The 22,518-nt window shown below is 38.4% G+C and overlaps 1 protein-coding gene across 1 annotated transcript in view; it reads left to right on the forward strand.

Annotated features, from left to right (window-relative positions):
* The window catches only part of ZFPM2 (zinc finger protein, FOG family member 2), a 431,509-nt gene that overhangs the window by 403,955 nt on the left and 5,036 nt on the right, over positions 1 to 22,518 (forward strand). The window contains exons 6-7 of the mRNA XM_010006533.1: positions 12,387 to 12,593; positions 20,712 to 20,936. Coding sequence (XP_010004835.1) covers positions 12,387 to 12,593; positions 20,712 to 20,936 — 432 coding nt within the window. The remainder of the gene's footprint in view (positions 1 to 12,386; positions 12,594 to 20,711; positions 20,937 to 22,518) is intronic.

Here is a 22,518-nt window from a genome sequence, read left to right on the forward strand (position 1 = left end):
CCCCCGGCTGCCCCCCGGCTGCTCCCTGCCCCAGGCTTCAGTGCTGAAGTGAAATGGGAGTCTTGTCCCGGGTGCTGTTTCCAGCTTGGCTCACCAGGCGTGTGTGCACTAAAAATGGACTCATTAGTTAATTAATCCTGGGCTGCCCTTGGGGATTGGCTGGGGGCTTGGGCTGCTCGCTGAAATTCACGTGCCATACCTACAAAGACATGTAATGGGTAGCATAAGGCATATATTTGAAAAGTGTTCCTCTGGTATTAAATATCTGCCCTAATTTCTCATAAAACAGCTCTACTGCACGAGGCCTGTGTTTGGATGTATTTTATTTGCATGAATAAGGAATGGTAATTTTTCAGGAACCTGAGAAGTACAAAATGGTATATATAAAAGATTTTGCATATTGCAAGTAATATTTCAATGGCAGATAACTTTATTGTCAACTTTTGTTTGACTGTCATTTAAAAAAATATTTGTAACACGAGTCAGAGTCAAACTCTGACTCTTCTAACTTCGTAACATAACTCAGTATTGTCAAGCTGAGATTCTCACCCTACCAAGTTATTTAAAGTTTCTACTTCTTAAATACTCTTAACTACAGAGGTTTGAAAGGTACTTTTCATAAACGTGTCTTAATGTTCAATAAAAATTATTCTTTACATCAGTAAAAAAAAAAATAAAAATAAATAAATTCATCCATGTATTTTCTGTATCTATGCATCCTATTGTTCACTTTTCCCTCTATTTCACCTCTGCCTATATCTTGTCCTGGTACTGTGGATACAGGCTGGGATATGAAGACCCAGTTCAGCCAACATATTCATGAGTATATATCATTATATACATTTAAAATTCCCTTAGTTTACAAGCATAGTTGCCTTGAGTGGAATGTCTTAAACAATTAAGTCCATAGGTCTCAAACTGTCTTGAGGTTTTATTTCTTTTTTTAGTTCTTGGGAATGGGGTGGTGTTCTGCAGGCAACACTAGTAGTAATGAAGGGTCAAACAAAGGTGCCATGAGGTAGAGAAAGATTATCAGCAAAGGAAATGAGACTGCTTCTGTGAGCATGGCTGACAGATCATCCTTTCATTTCTTGCATTTCAATACAACTAACAGGTCAACAATCAATTAACAGGAGGAACCATCCTCTTTTTCTTCTTTTAGATCACCATTTTCCTCCCCGTGAGGACCTAAAATGTTTTCTGTCCACGTGAAAAGCGTCACTTTAGCTAAACAGATCATTTTAGTCGGAATTTGGAAAGGCAATCAGGAAGCAAGTTGCATTCAAAGCATCTGTGCATTTTGTATAGATATTTCTGAAGACGTAAACTAACTGTAGGTCACAGCTTTGCATTTAGAACAGTGTCTGAGAGTGCAGGTTGCAGAAATGTTTGGTCGAGTGCATTGCACTAAGTTGTAGCATCATTCTCTGTTAAAACCAGTTTTTAATGCAGACACATCTTGAGGGGCTGCTGTTCTAGGCATAGGATCAATTCTCCTGTATTCTCCCCCTCAGACTTGAATATGTTAAGCATTTAACAAAGTGTTTCTTCCTTTGGGGTGTATCAGATTTAGAGCATCTGAACTAGTTAATTTTGAACTTTGTATAAATTCTACCACCTTTCTCAGGACTAAAAATGTCAATAGCTAGAAAATAAAAGCATGTACTTTCACTTAATTTTCAGAAAGCCTCTCAACAAGATAGGAAAAATGCTTTTAAGGGTGACCCTGTAGAGGTCCACAGAATCTGCAGAATCCCTCAGACCCCAGCAGACTCTTCCCTGGGGAGCCAACATGCTTTAACTGGCTTCCCATAGAAGCAGCTCTAAGAAGTGAATGTATAAGAAAGAAAAGTAATGAAACTGACAAGTTGAAAAGAAATTGAGAATTTAATCTGCAAAGTTGTGCTTGAGGGGGCTTCCATCATGATATTCCTATGGAGTAGCAAAAAGAGAAAAAAAAATTAAGAAACTGCAGAATATGATGAACTTACATAATTTTTTCTTGCACCAGGCAGCATCTATTAATTTGTCTTCTGCCACTTTACAGCACCTTTTTGCCTCTCAAAAAGAGAAAATGAAGTATACAAAACCTGGCAGTCATAATGAATGTGTGAAATGCTCACAGATTATTTATAAGCATGCAAGTTGTGTACTTGCTGGAGATTCTCTCCCTTCTGCTCCTACTTGGTGATGAAGAATGGTATTTTAATAGGCAGATGGTAAAGACAATTACAGTTGGGGGCTCAGCTGGGAGTTACATCAGTTTATTGCAAATTATTAGTTGATAAATGCTTTTGTTTACAAGCAAAGTCTTAAGCAGCTTTGTAATCAGTTTATCAGCTGCAGCCTGAATTTTGACAGCTTGCCTTTGGGTATACAGACACTTCTTTCCTGGCCGTTTAAAAATCATGCTGACCAGGCAGACAGTGACAGCTCCTGTGCACCTGTATGATGCTCAATAAACTGGTATTTCTTGTTAAGCCTGTTTTGGAAGAAAACATCAAGTACAGAATTCTCTTTAATTGCTAATCCATGTTAGCGTGCAAGAGTCTTTACTGTTTGCCCATTCATAATCTTTCTTTTTTATTATTTCAGTTATGACCAGTGGTAGGTCAGTCTTGCTGTTAGCATTACAGGATTTGTTTTCTGGTGTTAACAGTCTCTCAGATGAACTAAACAGTAGACTGGCAGAGGTTTACAATGCATGTTTACTTTGGACATTGTATATAGCTTGGAAGGTGGAAAGGAAATCAAATGCTTTTGATTGTTGCAAGTTTTCAGTCCTTTTTACTTGTAGCTTCTACCATTAAAGGCAAATCTACAATACCTAATGTTTAACACATCTGGAGGAAATCTGGGGTTTTGGTGCAGGTTTTCTGTGTGTGGGTAATATTGGGGGTTTTGTAAGTTGCATTTTAAATATAAAAGACTGAGTTGTGTGCTTCTTGTAGCTTCTATGACATTTGTATTTTAAAACATATTAAACATGCAAATCTATGTTAAATGCCTTTAATTAGTTGTTTGTTTAGTAAGAGAGCCACTGATTTGTCACAGTCTTGTTTCCCCCACTGCCAGTGTAACGTTCTAATGGCTTAAGTGGGAGCAAGATTTTCTTTCTGAATCAGGAAGTTCTGCTTTCCTTCCATGGATGTTATAGCTGAGGTAAACTAGTTCTTGAGCTTCAACCTGTGAGCTGTATGTTAACATGAGGAAAGGTCCAAGATAACTAGCAACAATAGCAAGTATTTTCTCAAGGTTACAATGTGCACAACTAAATGCTCCAGCTTCTGTTCATTATAAAAGGTGGCTTTTGTTTCTCCTCAGCCATGTGCTTTTCCTGGAGTGTGGCCCATGTATTGAGTAAGCAACCAGGTCTCATAGCCGATACTTATTTCTTGTTGTGGTTTTGCCATTCTAGAACTTCCCCCATTTGTCCTTCTATTTAATTTGTTTGTTTCTTTTACAAATGCAACCTATCAATCCAGCTCCCTCTAAATAATCCTTCCTTCCTCTCAGGTGCCTTTCCCATTCACTCTGCATTTGCCCAGGGGCAAGAAATGAGCCCTACAGTAGCAGATACAAGACAGCAGAAAATCCATTGATAAGATGTAGACTACTCTGCTTTCTCTGTAAGAAAGGTGCCATTAAAGCATATCTATTGTCTCATTTAATCACCTCCTTTTTTCATACACTCCAGTCTCACAAAATAACTCTGAAAAGACAATCCACAGGCATGGCTGTGTTTGTAAGGCTAAGAAAGGTCACTTCACAGCTGTGCTGTTAGGGAACCAGGGATTGTAGGAATGTGTGTATCCAATGCCCTGCTTCAGAGTACTTGGTTTCATTGGTCCATTGCTCTCTCTCTGAAACTTAGTGCATCCACAAAAGCTGGGGGAAGCAGAAGGGGTCCCCTGGGAATGCCTACTGGGAAGCTGTTTGGACAGTCCCTGTTCACTGATCCTGTAAAAAGTAGAAAGGTAGACGAGTTTGCTTCTTACAGTAAGTCCTAGCTCCTTTGCAGTGTTGATGTGAGTACAACATGGGCAATGTCAGGAAGGGTTTATAATTTTTTCAAGCTGTTTATAATTTCCTTTCTGAAGGATTAGTAAATTCTAAAATGGCACTCAAGTGAGACCCAATTCAAATGTAAAAAAGGTGTAACACTCAAGACAAAAGAATTTGGAAAGAGGGGAGAAAGGCAAAAATGGCTAAATTTGCAAAATAACTCCTTCGACTTCCTTGTTTGAGTTTATGCTGAATTAAGCAAATATAACAGGTTTATCATTTGAGGCAGGCTTTAATTTCAACCTCTGAGCAGCAGACTTAACTTCTTGTGATGTGGGAGGATATTACAGTTTTCAGCTTCATTCCATAAGTGTTGCCATTTGTGCCAAACATTTAACAGTTTTACACTGTGGACTGTCGTCCACCAGGAACTGATATCACCTAAGACTTTTTCGAGCCATCTAATAGAAAGATATGTATTCACTCTGATTAGCCCAGGATTTGAACGAGGGTCCCAGAAGAGATATATAAGCCTCTTAAATGCATAGAACTTCTAAGGATATGGGTTTAACTGTCTCCCCCTGTGGTAAATAAGCTGTGACAGCTCTATCGGGGGGGAAATGGCAAATAAAATTACCACATTATTTTCCTGTGAATATTTTTGAATGCTAATATATTTTGCTTCTTTACCGTACAGAACTCGTTGAGTGTTATACCCTGATATTTAATTGGAGGAAACACATAGAAATCCTCAAACGAACAAAAAGCAGGTAGACAACAGTGGAAAAAATAAGAGGTCAAATCTTAGCATTTGTTATACTCCTTGCTCTTGAGAAACAATGTGCTCCAGTTGAGGTTCAGCTGATCAAGATTTTTGCAGTATTAAGAGCTGCTGCAATACAGATTGTGATGTTAGTAGTAGTCATACTGCAGCAAGGGAGAGACCTACCCATTACACAGGGATGCCAGTTCGGTGGTTCACTTCCCTAGAACTGACAAGTTTCTTTAATATTTTTATTTTTCTCTTTATCAGGTATACAATACCTGGCAGTTTTAACTATAAAATCATCTATTCAGGTAAAAGCATTATCAACTGTCAGCCTATGACTAAACTGTAGTCAGGCCCAAAGCTCAGGTTGACTCAGGTGCAGAAGTAAGAGCTATATTCTAAAGGAGTATTTTTCTCCCCTGTTTCTGGTCAGACATTTTATATCTCAAAATGAAGGGATTTTAAAGCCACCTTCTTCAGTTTGGCTGGTGCCTTTAAGCTTCCGGTGTTTTGTTCTGAAAAATATCGTTGTTGTGATTCCTTTATTTTTTGCTGTTTTTCAGTGAGGTAAAAATGAAGCAGGCACCACATTTTATGATGAACAAAAGGTAGTGTTGAAAGTGGCAACTGATCTGGTTTGTCTACTGAATTGGTCTAATTTTATAGAGTGTAATAGGTTTTACTTTTCCCGCAGTCGATACACTGCAGGCTTATAATATGCAATGGTTTAGATAAAACTAAAGGTCAAGTATCTTTTAGCAATCTCTTTTGATCAGTAAACAAGCAAAAATGATAGAAGATGCTAGGAAATAATCTCATTAATCTTCATGTAGTACTAATTTATTTTTTTTTCTGAGAGTTTGAAAAGTCTGAATTTTCAGGGGTGTTTTCTGAGACACTTCACAATGAGACGGTCGAAGCCCTGGCATTAAAATACATGGATGGCAAAAATACTGTGCAAAATATGTTTTTGGTTTACACACGTGAAAAATGCGAAGAATTATTTAGTAACTGGAAAGGCTGCACACAAAATGCTTTTGATTTATTGCTGCATATACCACAGATCCATATCACTTATTCTTACATTATTTTATTCAAAAACTTGTATGAACCATGAGTTAGCATGTTGTAGAATACTGAAAAGGCATTAATCAACCTAAATAAACAAGTACATAGATCTACCTAACAACTATGAAGTAGTTAATAAATTTTTAGCAATTTTATTATAGAAAAAAAAGTTCTAAAAGAGTAGTACTTAATTATCTGGACTCCTCTGTGCTGGGCTCTCTTTTGATTGTATTAATGAAGCAGCTGGCCCATTGTTTCTCTTTAATTCCTCTATTGTTTTAAGAATATGTCACAGCTCTTTATTCTTTTATCAGGTGCTGTGCAGGAGGATCCACACAATACCTCATATTCCTACTGTATTTGCCAATGCACAAAGAAGCCTCCAAAGCATTTTTCAAAGAAGGGGCACACATAATTTATAAGTTCTGTTCCTTGTACCACTCTACTGTCAAAAATTTCAACAGTATTGGATTTTAATTAATTATATTTTTTTATTAAACAATGTGTCGACATATAGATATATGTACTTTGTTCATGTCAAAAATTAGAGATGTGTCCAGTTACTTGTGCTGTGCATTCATTATGCTGAGTCGTCACAACCCCATGGGTGAAGAGCAGAAGGAACCCAAATATGAAGATCCATCCTATTTGTGAGGTGCAAATTCTCCTTAAATGCTTAACCTGTGCAACAAAGGAGGGAAGATAATAAATTAACTCCAACCTCCATTACCATTACTAAAAATAATCTGTTTTACAAATCAGAATATTTCATTGGGAGAGAAAGTTTTATTTCAGATGACAGTGCCTGCAAATGGCTGAGAGTAACAGTCTGTTGTTTAAATACATTCTGATAGTCTTTTGACCCTTCTTGCAAAAAAAAGATGTGTGTACAGGAAATGGGCTAATATGTTGGTGCAGCAACACAATCAAATCCAGTAATCATAAATGTTACTGCACGAAAGTAGTCCTGAATTTACTGGCACAGAAAACTGGGTTTAATAGAAATTGCCGTTGATTTCCTAACCTTCTGTGAAAGATGCATGCCATTTTTGGGTCAAAAACTACAGTCAAATGGTTCAGAAAGGAAAACTAACTGCTATTAAAGACAGGGAAACTCAGATTGCCTTTGAATATGTGCTTATATCGTTATGCTGCTTCATCTGTGAAAACACAGCTGTGCTTCCTTCCATGAAACAGCTTTATGCAATGGAAATCTTGTTAGCTACTGGCTTTCTTAAGTCACTTTTCCTAAAAACAACGGTATAAATCAAGAAACTTTATGATTCCATCCATTTCTAAGCTCTTTTCTCCCAGTGAAGTTAATAGAGGGGAGTCTACCCTTAAATTTAATATATTTTTTTTTTCGGTCTGTGACCTACAGATCACAAACAGTGACTCCTTAGGGTAAAAAAAAAAAAAAAAAAAAAAAAAAGGTTTTTAACTAACTCTTCTATTTACCATTAAAGTAAACATAACAAGAATGCACTTTCTTCTTGATTTTTAGGGCAAAAAGAAGCCCTCCACCAGAAGGCTCACAGTGCTGAGGACTGTGTCTTCCCTGGGATTGTTGTAGGTCTCTAAGAATCAGAATGAGTGAAGGGCCATTGCTTTACTTAAATCTTCAGAGCAAATTGCTGATTCCAAATAGGATAGTAGAGGTCACATTGTTTCCAAAAAAAATGCAAACCTAGAGGGAAAAATGAAGGGCTGTTTCAAAAAAAAGAAAAGCAGGTTCCCTTGTATTTTATATGTTGGTCCTATGTTAAAAAAAGTTTTGTATTAGCATGCATATCTACCACCACAGTACTCTTTGTTCTGAATAGGGAAGATAGAGTATTACTGCATCTAAATATGATTTAATTGGTTCCATTTACTATATATTTTTTATACTAAGTATGGTTCCATATCTTGATGAGCCCAGATGTAGTTGTGCTTGTGGTTTACAGCATTCCATTGCTTGCATTTTATTATTTTTACAAAGCAAATGTCTATCAATCAGAGAGATAAATTAGAAAAAATTGTGCAAACATGACGCATCGCTGAGATTTTTCCGGCATGCTATGTAATTATTAACCTGGTTTTTGCCATTGAAAGAAGTCATGAATTACAGATAGCATGGATGAAGTTAAATGCTTTTATATTAGATACATTTTGCTTATACAGTATTCTATAGGTATGGCCATACAATATAATTGAAGCTTTGTCAGCTCTGTAGCCTAGCAACAGATAATACTGTTAGGTTACTGAATTGCTCCTGGTTGACAAGTAGGGAGTATTTTTGTGTTTATCATGTTTGCTAATGATGGGATCCTTTCCAAAAGGCTTGTCTTAATCTTAATTAGAGTTTATCAGCAGAGGTCTGCATGACATTGTGCAGACACTGATTTCATAAATAATAAAAAGTGCAAGTGAAAAATTTGGCAGGAGAAGAAGATATTTAAGACCACTGATTCTTGTAAGAGCAGCATGAATTTCCAAAATGTAATCAAGTTTGAACTGTGACTCTATTCTTTACTATCAAAACTTGCACTACACTCCACTGCAGTTTTGACAGCAATTATGAGTATGATTTATAAGCTTCCTGTTAGGAACCAGATCTGTTTGCACAAGAATCTTGATCATAAACGCTACAAAGAACACTAAGTCCACAGTTTTTCAGGGACACCAAGTTCTTACTTTTTTCCTTTGCCTAGAAAGCTGGTTTGCTGTTTTGTTTTGGTATTTCAATTATTTATTTATTTATTTATTTGATGGTGTTGGATTTTTTCAAGCAGCAAAAATATTTATAGTGAGAAATGCAGGAACAGAAGAGAATCCTAAAATAACCTTTCAATTTGGTGGCAACTCTGAAGGTGTCAGGAAGCTGATTCAGTGCCTGATCCATTTGATAAAGAACTCGTGCCAATGCAAGTGGAATGTAATGTTTTTCTCTACTTTGCTCAACATTATATTTTTTAACTTTGCAAACTTTAAATGATTCAGTGAGCATTTCTAATTCCTTGCAAAATGAACTAGAAGAAGAGTTCAAATAAATACATGTTTACAGAGTTTTTTATTCTCTTATTCTGCTTAATCTGTATCTATTTTATATGCTTTTTTGTTTAACCATAGATATAAAAAAATATAATACAGACTCAAGATGTTTATTTTCAATTTCAGACTCAGAGCTAGACTTGCAGAGAAAACATCTTTCCAATGTTACAAGGCCTTCTAGTATTTCACAAACTTCCCTTCTACACTGGAACGAGAGTAAGACTTTTCTTAACCCACCCTGTAAAATGAGTAAGACCCTTTTCAGTATAAATGGATGACCAGTGCACTCATTATAGGCAAGAAGAGGTCCAAAATCACCAGTCCTTTTCTGATGACTGTCTGTTTTAGGATTAAGAAAATTGGTCTGGTAAAATTTTATTAGAACCATTTCATCCCCACAAGCTCTCTCATACAAAAGGAACCATTGGTTAAAAAATTTTTAGCCAGCTTAGTCAGAACTTCATCTCGTAAGTAACAGGCCTTTGTGTTTCCTTATGAAGTCTTCATGCCTTTGCAAATATTTCAGGCAAATGTCTTCCTGTCTTCTTCTGCATTGCAACAAGTACTAGGCAAAACTTCCGTATTATCCTCTTGAAAAATCTGTTATTAACACTGTCCTTTGTTTTATGAAAATATGTGCTCCTGAGAAGTTACTGTGTATGTGTCAGTTGTGTCTTAGCTTGTAGAAATGTTTGTGGGAAGCAAGAACTTTCTTCCTGTTTTGTAACCACTACCTGTAAGGAAGCCCCAGTCCCTGACAAGGGTGTCTAGACAGCATAATAATTCATATGATAGTCATGATTAGAACTTCCTATTCAATTTGGAAGCCTCTGCGAGGTTCTCTACGCATCATTTCCCTAACTGTGTGGTAGAAGGCTGAAGGAGACTTCTCTTTCACTGCTTTCCTGCTGTGTATGAAGGCCACCATTTGCATTTACTGCATTGAAGGGAAGAAAGAGCAGCTATTTATTGTCTTACTGCATGCAAGCAAGCATAGAAAGGGACGAGAGGGGACTGTACCGTGTCCTGTCCCTGTGGGTAACTGTTGCTGCAGAGATGGTGTACTGCATTTCCAGTATCTGGAAGAATGCATCATTTGGGAGCTCATCCAGGGATTTAACTTAACAAAATAGAATGTGCTTATAAAAACATGGATATATATGTCATTATCACTTTTCTACGGAGTGGGATGGAAGAAAACAAAGTAGCAGTGTAATTCTTGGATCTGAATCCTGCTGCGCTGAAGGTTTGTACTCAAATGCAGCAGTGGATTAAACATCTGTACTTCTGATTTCCTTCAATAAGCCAAGAGATTGTTGAGCTTCCAAAGCTGTCACACATGGCACTCAGCTGTGGCTGCTGTAGGTGTGACAGCCTCCAGGAGCTGGGCAGACCAGGCAGCCGAGGTCACTGCTCGCTTCAGCTGTGTGAGTTTAATCTGCTGCTGGACATGAGTCAACACCCTGAGGAGCTCTAACACCAGGAATCTGAGTCAGCCTTTTAGCTGATCCAGACTGATTGCAGCTGGAGACTCAGTAATCAACTACACTTTCTTTACCCCTCTCCCCACCAAGTATACAGCATGTGAAAAGCTGGGATGGAGAAAGTCGCAGTTGGTTCTTCTGAATTTTTATTTTATTAAGAAAGCCAGTGAATAACATGGTCTAGAAAGAGCTCTTACTCTGTAATAAAATATACTAAAATGTGTTAGTTGATTATTATACCTTCTGTATATAAATAAAATGGAAGTGCATGTTAATAATGGAAGCCCTGTCTTTCCCAGAAAATTAACTGTAAGGTGTTTGCAGTGAGAGTGCCCAGTTTCAAGTTCTCAAATTGCAGTGTGTGTGTCATATTTTTATCTACAAGGCTACTTAAGTACACTTTAGGAACTCAGCCTGGATCTTTCTTGAACAGGTTTTATACCAGTTTAACTCTGAAGGCTTCTGTATATTTATTCCTGACATATCAGGCAGTAAGTCAGACTGTGCTCTTCAAATGTTTGAATTCCTGCTTTGGCGTTAGCATTTTGCATTTGTAGACATTTATGGAACTATCTTCACATTTTATCTTCCTATTGTCTAAAGGAAATTATTCAGATTTGCACCATTTAATGCTGTGATTTTGGAGGATAGTAAACCTTGGTGTGCGTGGTCCCATCACAGTAAATAGTTGGTAAACTGTGGAGCCACCTTCAACTGCTGTATTACTGAAGGGTGAATACAAATATGCTTTTCTTGCTTTGAAACTTTTATACCACTTTGAGGTCTGGAAGCTTAGCTTTATTTTTCCAATGAAACACATTGTCACTGATGCTGTTTTGTTTGCTCATCTTTGAAAGCTAATAGACTGGTTTAATTAATTGTCCAAGATTTCTCTAAAACAATGTCCTAATTCTTCCATTTAGCTGTGGCATATCATACACTGTTGTTATCTCCTCTACCAGATTTTTGCAACAAGTTGTTTTAAAACTATAATCTCTTTGAGGGGAAAAAAATGAAGTGCAGTTGAAAAGGCAGTTATGCCGAAAGATAAACACAGCAATATTACTTATCAAAATGAGTACAGTTTTTGCTTGCCTAATGAATACAACATATAGCTTTTTCTATATATACAAAACCTGAGCAAAAAAAAAGCTTTAGAACATATAAAGTATGCAACGTTATTTCAGGCATAACTGTATTGGATATGTATCTAGGCCTGAGAGTGTAGATAACACAATATAAGTGCTTTGGCTGTCTAAACATGTTAAATAAATGAGCATTCACTATCACATTCAAATACATTAGTAGATGTACTCGCATAGTTAATTTTCTTTTTAATGCACTACACGTGACATTTGCGGCACAGAGCTATAGTGTATCTTTCTGTTTGATGAAAGTTCTTCCACCTCCCCCCTTTTAAACAAACCTTTATTTGAATAAGCCTTTATGAAACAGATCTTTGGCATATCTTCTTTTCAGGAAGTTCAGTCAGTGTAAGCAGAGATAAAGCAGTCATGTTACGAAGAATATTACATAAGGGAAGATTTTTTAGAGTAAGAGGTGGCAAACAGAAGGGATGGGAAGAACACCCTTAAGGGGAAATCTGATTTCTTTCTTGCAGCTGTTTGGTTTTATTGTGCTGTGATTTGATGTTCAAAATAAAACAAAATTGCACATAGGAAAAAAATATACAGGAAGTTTGGTGAAAAGCAATTATAAGAAAAATGCTATATACAACATTTTCACCTATATTTGATTTTCATGATGCTGGCATTTTAGGAGACAAAATGGCAAATTAAAATGAATATTCATGCCGCAAATAGTTAGGAAAAGTATCCTGAAATTGTTATACATTAAAAATTCCTATGTTGACAGAAGGAGTACAGTGAAAGTAAAAATCACTTGCCTCTTCACCTTGAACAAGCCATAAAATGTTTTTAAAAGCGTGTGAAGATATGGCACTGAAGATTTAAATACTGGAATCTGATATCATCAATTAAATCTTTCTGCTTTTATATTTCCTGTAGGAGGGCAGCTTTGGTGTACCACAACTAAGGCCATCTCAGAGGGTGAAGAGCTGATTGCCTTTGTTGTAGATTTTGACTCAAGGCTGCAAGCTGCTAGTCAGATGACTCTCACAGAAGGGATGTATCCTGCACGCCTGCTGGACTCCATACAACTGCTCCCTCAACAAGCTGCAATGGCATCTATTTTGCCCACGGCTATTGTGAATAGTAAGTGATGAATACTATTCTCTGGTGTGTTTTTTTTGTAAAACAGCAGTACTTTGTGGCACATATGAAGAGCTAATACAATGATAGTGAATTCAAGACCACAGAAACCACACAACTCAAACCCACAGATTGAAGCCTGCTTTTGTTCCCCCATCATCTCAGATGAACCCATAGAGATAAAAAGAGGAGGATTGGTTTAGTGGCTGGGCTCTGCAAGAGCCTCACCAGAGTATCCGACCTGCCTTCGAGTAGAGCTTCTGTGATCTCCTCCAAGAGGCAATATGATCAGAACAGTTAAAAAAGCAGATAAGATAGGCCTGTTAGCTCACAAAGTCCAGCCTCTGTGGCTCAAGTAAGCTTGTTGCTTACAGTTGCAGCTTCTGGTAAAAATTCATAATACTCAATAGAAAGAAAGAACAGATTTCTTCTGTGGCTGTTTCAAAAAGCAATGGAGGTCATGCCTTATAGCAACACTGAATTATTGTAGTATCTCCATTCAATGTGGCTACCCAAGAATGTTTTTACATCCTCTGGGCATCAACAGACCCTGTCATGGACAAAGTACAGCATGTAATTAAGTGCTGTCCTTAGAGAGGAGGGACATGAGTACATGATAAGTCTGTCTCTACTGGAAAATTAAATACATAATAAATATATAATTAAAATCAATTTCTTAAACTTGATACTGGTTTTTACGTTTATACAGCTCTATTTCCTCATCGTCCTCTCTAAGTACTTTACAAATATGTTAGCTGTTACCATGATCCTCATCAGACACCACTTGGAGTTATTGCACATCCTTATGTCTCAGCTCTTTGCAAGCATTTCCATTTAGACCCCATGTTGGTGCACTTTCCCCTGCTCCCCAAGGTTTGTAAGCATTGTAATAAGGTGTACTGAACTACTGAACACAGTATTTCAGGTGCAAATGCACGTGCAAGCACATGATCTTCCACTCAGACTCACACCAAATGACACTGTGTCTTAAACAGTCACACCATCTTCAAGCTCTTCAGACAGGACTATTTAAAATATCTGTGGTAATTAATCTCATTACATGTTTTCTTTTTTTTTTTCTTTTTCAGTTGTTGCTTATTTTCTATGTAAACAATCTTAATAGTAGCACATTTATATTAGCCTGTTTTAAAAGATTAAACTTAAAATGTTCAAGTCATCCAAGTCCTCCCTTCCAGAGACTGAGTTGGCAGCAAACTCAAGTCTTTTAGCTAAGCACATTCAGTTTTACCACAGCAGTGGGGCTGCTGTGAGCTGACACACCTGTTCACAGAACTAGCAATTAGCACTGTGCAGGGCCTTTCCAAAAGAATGTGTCACAAGCTTCTAAAATGGACCACCAAGTTACCACAGTTAGGAAAGACGAGTGTTTATGACCAACAGCTGCAAGGAGGCCACCAGGGAAGGGATTACTGAACCTAAAAGGCAAAGACTCATTTACACCCTGTTTCAGCTCAGGGTGTCTGTGCAAATCTACATGAGGCCAACTCTCAGCTTTGGCAAATTAGTCAGATTTCTGCAGCATCAAATTTCTGGAAGCACCTTTGCTGCAAGCACTGCGTCTTGCAGAAATAACACCTTTGGCTCATTCAGCTTGACCTTTGATGTTTCATTTCCTGAATTGGTCCATTAAAAGATTTGAAAAGTATCCATTGAAACAAATTGAATTATTTAAAAAAAAATAAAATTAAAACATTAACTGCAGGTAGTCTTTATATATTTTACATTTCTTTAGAGGAGTAATAGTTTCAGATCCCATCCTGATACATTGTTCTCCCTGGAATTCCATCCTCTCACTCCGCAAAATTCCTCAAATGCATTCCTGTGCATGGCATGTAATGGAGTCACGCATTCACCATGCATAACTGGAGCATAACTGGACTCTCCATGCCATCTAACCTCAAGGAAATAAAGATGGCTGGAAGTAAAAATCATTAAAATAATCAGAAAGTTCAATTCTGTGATGGCATGCAATCAAATTAATTCAAATAGGGAGGAAGGCTGACGTGGCAGGGGGTGTGGCTGTGAACGGCGGCAAGGGTTAAAAAGTGGCCATTTGGCAGCCTCCTCTGAGCACGTGGCAGCGCAGAAGAGAGAGCGGCAGCACCGGCCTCCGGAGGGGAGACGCGTGACAGGCGCGAGGGCAGGCGGTGAGGCAGAGGGCTGCACGAGGGCAGGTATTAGTGTTAATGAAAAAAATGCCAAAATGTCAAAACATTTTCTGCAAACTTATTAATACCAGTGCTACAGGATGAGCAGTAATGTCTTCAAACTTAAAGACTGTAGATTTAGATTATATATTAGGAAGAAATTCTTCACCATGAGGGGCATGAGGCACTGAAACAAGTTGCCCAGAAAAGTTGTGAATGCCCCATCCCTGAAGTGTTCAAGGCCAGGCTGGACAGGACTTTGATCAACCTGGTCTACTGGGAGGTGTCCCTGCCCATGCAGGGAGGTTGGAACTATATGATATTTAAGATCCCTTCCAACCTAACTACTCTGATTTAATAATAATAATATGTCTAGGAGTGGGGATTAAGAACTTTACTCCATATTTTGTATTGGGCTTCTGACAACTTTGCCTTTCTATTTACATAAATCAGTAAAAAAACTCCCCTTTGAGCTGTTTTTGAAGACCTGCTAAGATTTTGCTAAGAACAGGCCTTTTAATTCTCATCAATTTCTCCTCTCTTTTCCAAAGAAAGGACCATGCTTTTACTTCTCTAGAACAGAGAATAGAGAAAGCAGCCTTCAAGACTTATTTTTTTTTTTTCCTTTTTTTTTTTTACATAGGGTCTAAACACTCCATGCAGATTTTGGGAGGTTTTCCCCCAAAATATATACATAGGACCTTTTCCAAGGGCTATTGAAAGGCCTTTAAAAGCTTCTTATTTTAATGATTTTACAGTGGAACCTAAAGAAAAGCAGTGCTGTAAGAAGAGCAAATATATGATTTGACTGAATAGAGAATTTCTAAAATAAAGAAAATACAGGAAAAAATAGAGATAGGTAAAGTGTTCTGGAGTAGAAGAACCAGAACAAGTTTCAATGTGGACTAAACTTGGAAGAATCTTTGAGTCAAAGAGAAGGCTAGACTGAGAAAACTGAGAACTGAAAGGATTGGAAAAGATAATATTATAACTCATGATTTCTTATCCATAGGTAAATCTGTAATGTTTAGAATAACCTCTTTTTGAAGACATACATAATAAAAACAAATGTGGTGGTAGAGAAACAGTTTTGAATTCCTGCAGATTTGCTGAGCTGTGAATTCAGAAAAGGTAAACCTCTGAAAGAGGGAATTTAAAAGCATTTTAAAATGCAACATTTAGATAAAACAAATAAACAAATAAATAAGTGGTTATAATAGAAAAATAAAAATAAAACAAAATATGGGATAATCTGAAATATTCTCTTCCATTTTTTTAAATTTGAACAACAGAAGCTGTTACCTGTCCTACCTTACTCCTAAACACTGAAACCCAGAAAGAAAAAACAAGGGACAAAAAAACCAAACCATTTTACACTCCTACAAAATTACACATATTTATATTTCAAAGAATCATTGCATTCTAATTATTCACAGTACTGCTATGACTTTTCACTCTACTTTGAATTTCTTCCCCTTAATAGCAAGTCTCCTTGCTTTCTCTTTTAATGTAGCAATACTACAGAATCTAAAAGAAGAAAGGTAAAGAAAGAGAGAAAGAAGGATAGACTGAGAGTGAAAAGCCTGACAACTGTGTAACAAACAAGAACATAGTAGAAAAAAAATGTATTGTACTGAAGCTGAAAATTCTTTTTGAAAAATGTCAGAAGACCAGGTAGATTATTAAGCAATACAGTAAGATAATTATTTGTTTGCCTTGTTTGTACAATATTAACTACCTAATTTGTAAGGCATGGTGATAGAATTTAAATGCTAATAAAATCTTAACTGAGCTGATGTAATCACAACAAAACAGATTTTATATGAGTACATATCCTGTGTGGAAGGAACAAAATACCCAGCAGGACCAGAACCCTGGACTTCCACAGGGCAAACTTTGGTCTCCTCAATCATCTATTAAGGGAAATCCCATGGGACAGGGTGCTAGAAAATAAAGGAGCTCAAGATAGCTGGTCAACATTCAAGGACCACTTCTTGCAAGCACAGGATCAGAGTGTCCCAATGGTTAGGAAATCTAGTAAGGGTGCTAGGAGACCTGCATGGTTAAAGAAGGAACTACTGGGCAAACTTAAGTGGAAAAGGAAAATCTATAGATCATGGAAGGAGGGGCTGGTCACTTGGGAGGAATATAGGACTGTTGTCAGAGGATGTAGGGAGGCAATTAGGAAAGCTAAGGCCTCCTTGGAACTTAACCTTGCAAGTCAGGTTAAGGATAATAGAAAGGGCTTTTTCAAGTACATAGCTAGCAAAACTAGCAATAGAGGCAATATTGGCCCATTGAGGAATGAGGTGGGAGCCCTGGTGACAGAGGATATAAAGAAGGCAGAGGTGCTGAATGCCTTCTTTGCCTCTGTCTTCACTCCTGCAGGGTCTCCCTATGAGCCCCAGATTCATATAGCCCCAGAAGAAGTCAAGATAGAGGAAGAGTTTGACATGGTAGATGAGGATTGGGTTAGGGATCAGTTGAGTAATCTGGACATCCATAAATCAATGGGTCCAGATGGAATGCACCCAAGGGTGCTGAGGGAGCTGGCGGAGGTCATTGCTAGGCCACTCTCCATCATCTTCAGTAAATCATGGGCAACAGGTGAGGTGCCTGAGGACTGGAGGATAGCAAATGTCACTCCAGTCTACAAGAAGGGCAAGAAGGAGGACCCGGGTAACTATAGACCGGTCAGCCTCACCTCCATCCCTGGAAAGGTGATGGAACAACTTGTTCTTGTGACTATCTCCAGGCACATCAAGGACATGGGGGTCATCAAGAGCAGTCAGCATGGTTTTATCAAGGGTAAATCATGTTTGACTAACCTCATAGCCTTCTATGAGGAAATTACTAGGTGGATAGATGATGGTAGAGCGGTAGATGTGGTTTATCTTGATTTCAGTAAAGCATTTGACACCGTCTCCCACAGCATCCTTGTGGATAAGTTGATCAGGTATGGGTTTGGTGACCAGGAAGTGAGGTGGATTAGGAACTGGTTGAAAGGAAGGAGTCAGAGAGTTGTAGTCAATGGGGTAGAATCTGGTTGGAGGTGTGTTACTAGTGGAGTCCCACAAGGGTCGGTGCTGGGACCGGTGTTGTTCAACATCTTCATCAACGACCTGGATGAGGGTATAGAATGTACCCTCAGCAAGTTTGCTGATGACACTAAGCTGGGAGGAGTGGCTGACACACCAGAAGGCTGTGCTGCCATTCAGAGAGACTTAGATAGGTTGGAGAGTTGGGCGGGGAGAAACATGATGAAATTCAACAAGGGGAAGTGCAGAGTTTTACATTTGGGGAAGAACAACACCATGTCCCAGTACAGGTTGGGGGCTGAACTGCTGGAGAGTAGTGTAGGTGAAAGAGACCTGGGGGTCCTGGTAGACAGGAGGATGACCATGAGCCAGCAATGTGCCCTTGTGGCCAAGAAGGCCAATGGCATCCTGGGGTGTATTAGAAAGGGTGTGGTTAGTAGGTCAAGAGAGGTTCTCCTCCCCCTCTATTCTGCATTGGTGAGGCCACATCTGGAGTATTGTGTCCAGTTCTGGGCCCCTCAGTTCAAAAAGGACAGGGAACTGCTCGAAAGAGTCCAGCGCAGAGCTACGAAGATGATTAGGGGAGTGGAACATCTCCCTTATGAGGAAAGGCTGAGGGAGCTGGGTCTCTTTAGCTTGGAGAAAAGGAGACTGAGGGGTGACCTCATCAATGTTTACAAATATGTAAGGGGTGAGTGTCAGGGGGACGGAGTTAGGCTTTTCTCGGTGATGACCAGTGATAGGACAAGGGGTAATGGGTGTAAATTGGAGCATAGGAGGTTCAAGGTGAATATCCGAAAAAATTTTTTTACTGTAAGAGTGACAGAGCACTGGAACAGACTGCCCAGGGAGGTTGTGGAGTCTCCCTCACTGGAGACATTCAAAACCCACCTGGATGAGTTCCTGTGTGATGTACTCTAGGTGACCCTGCTCTGGCAGGGGGGTTGGACTAGATGATCTCTCGAGGTCCCTTCCAGCCCCTAAGATTCTGTGATTCTATGTTGCCCATATCAGAATTTCCTTTTGGACTTTCCTTCTGTGGAAACATCAACAGTTCACCTTTTTTAACCCATTTGAAGCCAAAAACAAATGCTAAAACTTCCGCTTTCACATGAGATGGACATTATGCAAGTTGTATCCATAGTATTTTAATAGTGGAATATACTGAAATACTAACTGCTTAATTTTTAAATAGTTTTGGGTCTTAAATTCATGCACAATTATCCAGTGGCTAAGGAAAAAATAGAAAGTGGTAGTGATGAAAATACTTTATGCAAATTAATGAGCAGAAAAGTAGACAAGCACTAGCAATACAGTCAGAGAAGCAAACTAAGCAATATAAATGTTGTCTGTATTTGTAGGTATTTAACAAGTAAAAGACTCATTGATTTCAGTGGGTTGGAGTCTTCAGCTTTGTTTACCCTTAAAAATTGGAACAGAGTAGTTGTCTTAAACATGTCAGTATTTGAAATTAAACATAAATTGTCACAAATTATAATGAATTACATCATTGGCTATGCGTGCAATATATTTCAGAGCAGCCAACCATTCTTCGAGACTGAGTTACCAAGATGTGTTTCGATGTTGACTGCAATTGCCCCTTCTCTCATGCTGAGTTCAGCTGGGACAGTCTGGCTGCACTCATAGCTTTATCCTCTGTTGGTCACATAAACAGCCAAGAAGTGTCCAAACCAGCTGCAGGGAAAGATCCTAATCGGGTGGTTACTTCTAAACTGTATGCAGGAATGGTGAATGTGTTATTTAACTTAGGTGAAAAGTGTGGGAGGGATAGTTCTTGTGATCTAACAACATAAACAAGAAGTTCCAGTGCTCTGTTCTGGACCCTGTCACTGTTAAATGTACTAGGGTAGATGTACCCTAGAGGACTGGGATTTCTTTCCTGTTCCTACTGATAGGATGACAAGTTCAGCTTTCAGAGGGATCAAACAGGTCTTTTGTCCTTCTGAGACAGATAAACAACATGTGCTGTGTAGGTATCCTTCTGACAGGATATTAACAACCAAATATCTGTCTGTTTTGTGTAAATACACAGTATTCATTATTACTCTTCATATGAGTAAAGTATACAGCTTTCAGTACATGATCAAAGTATCTACTCCCTCTGCTGCTGGCAAGCACTCTGTGCAACCTCTGCATTGTTTTCCCCTCAGAGAGGGTGCTGCCCCTTTGGGATCAAAGACAGTGAAAAATTACATTATTCTTAGCACATAACCCTTTTACATAGCGAAAAATGGAACAGTAACAATTTACCAAATGCAAGAGGACAAAAGTATATTGGAAATTTTAACTTCTCATATTAGGAAAGACAGGAACCAAGGAAATAAACATGCTGCTTAGTATAGCATTACATTCAACACTGTAGGATCTTAAGGACACGTAGTCTAGTCTGGCTTCTTGGATATCAGAGCAACAAGATTTTACAGTATTAACTGCATAAACATTCTGAAAACATACAGACTTCAGAATAATCTGCAATTGGCACTTAAAATTTCTAAGGCCTGATGCTGGAAAGGCTTGTGTACACAGAAGAAAAAATACAATTGAAAGATGTCACTTATTGAGTAGTTATGTACTGGAAATACAGATTATTTATTGAATTATTATTGCATATTCTCAACAAACAATTTTTTTTTAATCGATAATTGCAGGCCAAAAATGTCTAGCTTTTTTTTTAATAACTATTTTAAAAATCTCCTTTTGAAAGAAACAATTGTCTCTCATGTTCAGTCTCTCACCAGCAAGTGACATTTTAATAAACCCATGGCTCTGTTTTCAATAGTTTATTAAATAAGCATGAATTTAGTGGGAAAGTGAGGGGAATTAATCCAGCTGTGTTAATTGGTTGGCACTTAGTGCACTGTGGCTAACCTACACCTGGTTATATTTGCTTGTAGAGGACATATTCCCTTGCAAATCCTGTGGCATTTGGTATCGAAGCGAACGGAACCTGCAGGCCCATCTCATGTATTACTGCAGTGGGAGGCAAAGAGAGGGGCCTCAGCTGCCAGAGGAGAACGAAGATAGTGCTCAGCAGATATCCAGTGTCTGCCCCTTTCCACAGTGCACCAAAAGTTTTTCTAATGCAAGAGCTCTGGAAATGCACCTGAATTCTCACAGTGGTAAGTACCATATATACACCTGTATCATCTTCTAGGTTTAGGTTTTTGAAGAATTATTCTCTATAGACATTCAGCTGATCAGTGTGTCTCCAAATATATGCAAGTATTTGGTGTAGATACTACTACTGTCAATATTTTCCAACCTGTGTACACCCATCACCTCTCCCAGGTAACCAGTGTCATTTATCTTATCTACTAATCCCCTTTTGAATGCTGTCTCTCTTAATGTGTGTATACACACATGTAGGCAGCATTTCTTTACTAGTGAAGGTATGCTTACAAATGCAGACACAGTTTGATGCTGCTTGGTCTCCATGAGATTCAATCAATTACTTCAGAATTCCATCCACCAAATTAGACTACAATCTCTGCCTACCCTGTTTTGATGCTCAGCAGAGTAATATACACCACCAGAGAGCAAGTCTTTCTGAAATAATATCTTGAGGCCCTAGAGTAGGTTTCTTAGAGAGGAGGCTTTAAGGATCCCAAGGTCCAGAACTCTGTGTGCTTTTCCCAGGACACTTGTTTCATAAAAACTTTCTGTTTCATAACAATGTTCTTTGCTTTCTTATAAACTGCAAATAGTGTTTTCTTTCTCTGTGTTGTTAAAATTATAATACTAGATATACAGAGCGTGTTACTGCATAATTCTTCACATTAAAAAGCTAGAAAAAAACAGGAATCTTATCTCACTCCCTGAAAGTCCTTTGACTGTGCTGTTTGAATATGTTTGGAATTAGGGCTGGAAGCACAACTTACGAGCTTGCAGAACATCCTGCACTAGAGTTTTCAGTAGCAGAGAAAACCTAGAAATAAGAGACTGCAGTGTTAGGTTATGGTTGTGTTGACTGTCTAGTACAGAGGTGTGTCTGGAAGAGGGCAAGGGCCCTACAAGTGTTCCCAATGCTCCTGTTTTGTGGATGGAGTCTGAAGGACACTGATACATGCTTTATTCACAGAATAAAGACTTCTTCAGCTGCAGTATAAAACTCCTGGGGGGTGAGAATCTACTCTGTAGACTTGGTGAAGTGAGAAATGTTCTTCTGATACTTGGGCAGCAGTTACAAATCTAGATAGCATCATGTTGCCTTGGAGGAGTTTGTTACCTTCCAGAACAGGACTAAAAGGGTCCTGAGTGAAAAACTATGTAGACAACACAAACAACACTTAACCATTCATTTAGAGGTCAGATCTTTTTGAAATTCCAGATCTTAGCTCCAAATATCAGGCTACTGCCATTTTCTGTCTCCAGCCTAGCAAATATTTCACTGTTCAGTGAACCAGAGGAACAGCAGGAACAGCTTCAACATGAGCAGGTAAATGCAGGCCAGCATGTCTTACAGCCTAGTAATTAAAACCAGGCATACTTGGAAGATAACAAACTCATTTCTCCCCAGCAGAGGAAAATTCTGAAATCTTAGCCACTGTGTATAAAGGTTGCAGGTTGTGTATAAAGCTCTTTCCATGTAGTGACATACAGTCAACTTAGGTGTAGAGAGGGTTTTCAGCTGTGAGCTGTGAGTGATCATGTCTTCTTGCAGTCTAGAGATAAGCATCTGTATTCCTTGAAAGACAAAATTCT

The sequence above is a fragment of the Chaetura pelagica genome, unplaced genomic scaffold (assembly GCF_000747805.2).
Source record: "Chaetura pelagica isolate M959 unplaced genomic scaffold, ChaPel_1.0 scaffold76, whole genome shotgun sequence".
Taxonomy (NCBI): Eukaryota; Metazoa; Chordata; class Aves; order Apodiformes; family Apodidae; genus Chaetura; species Chaetura pelagica.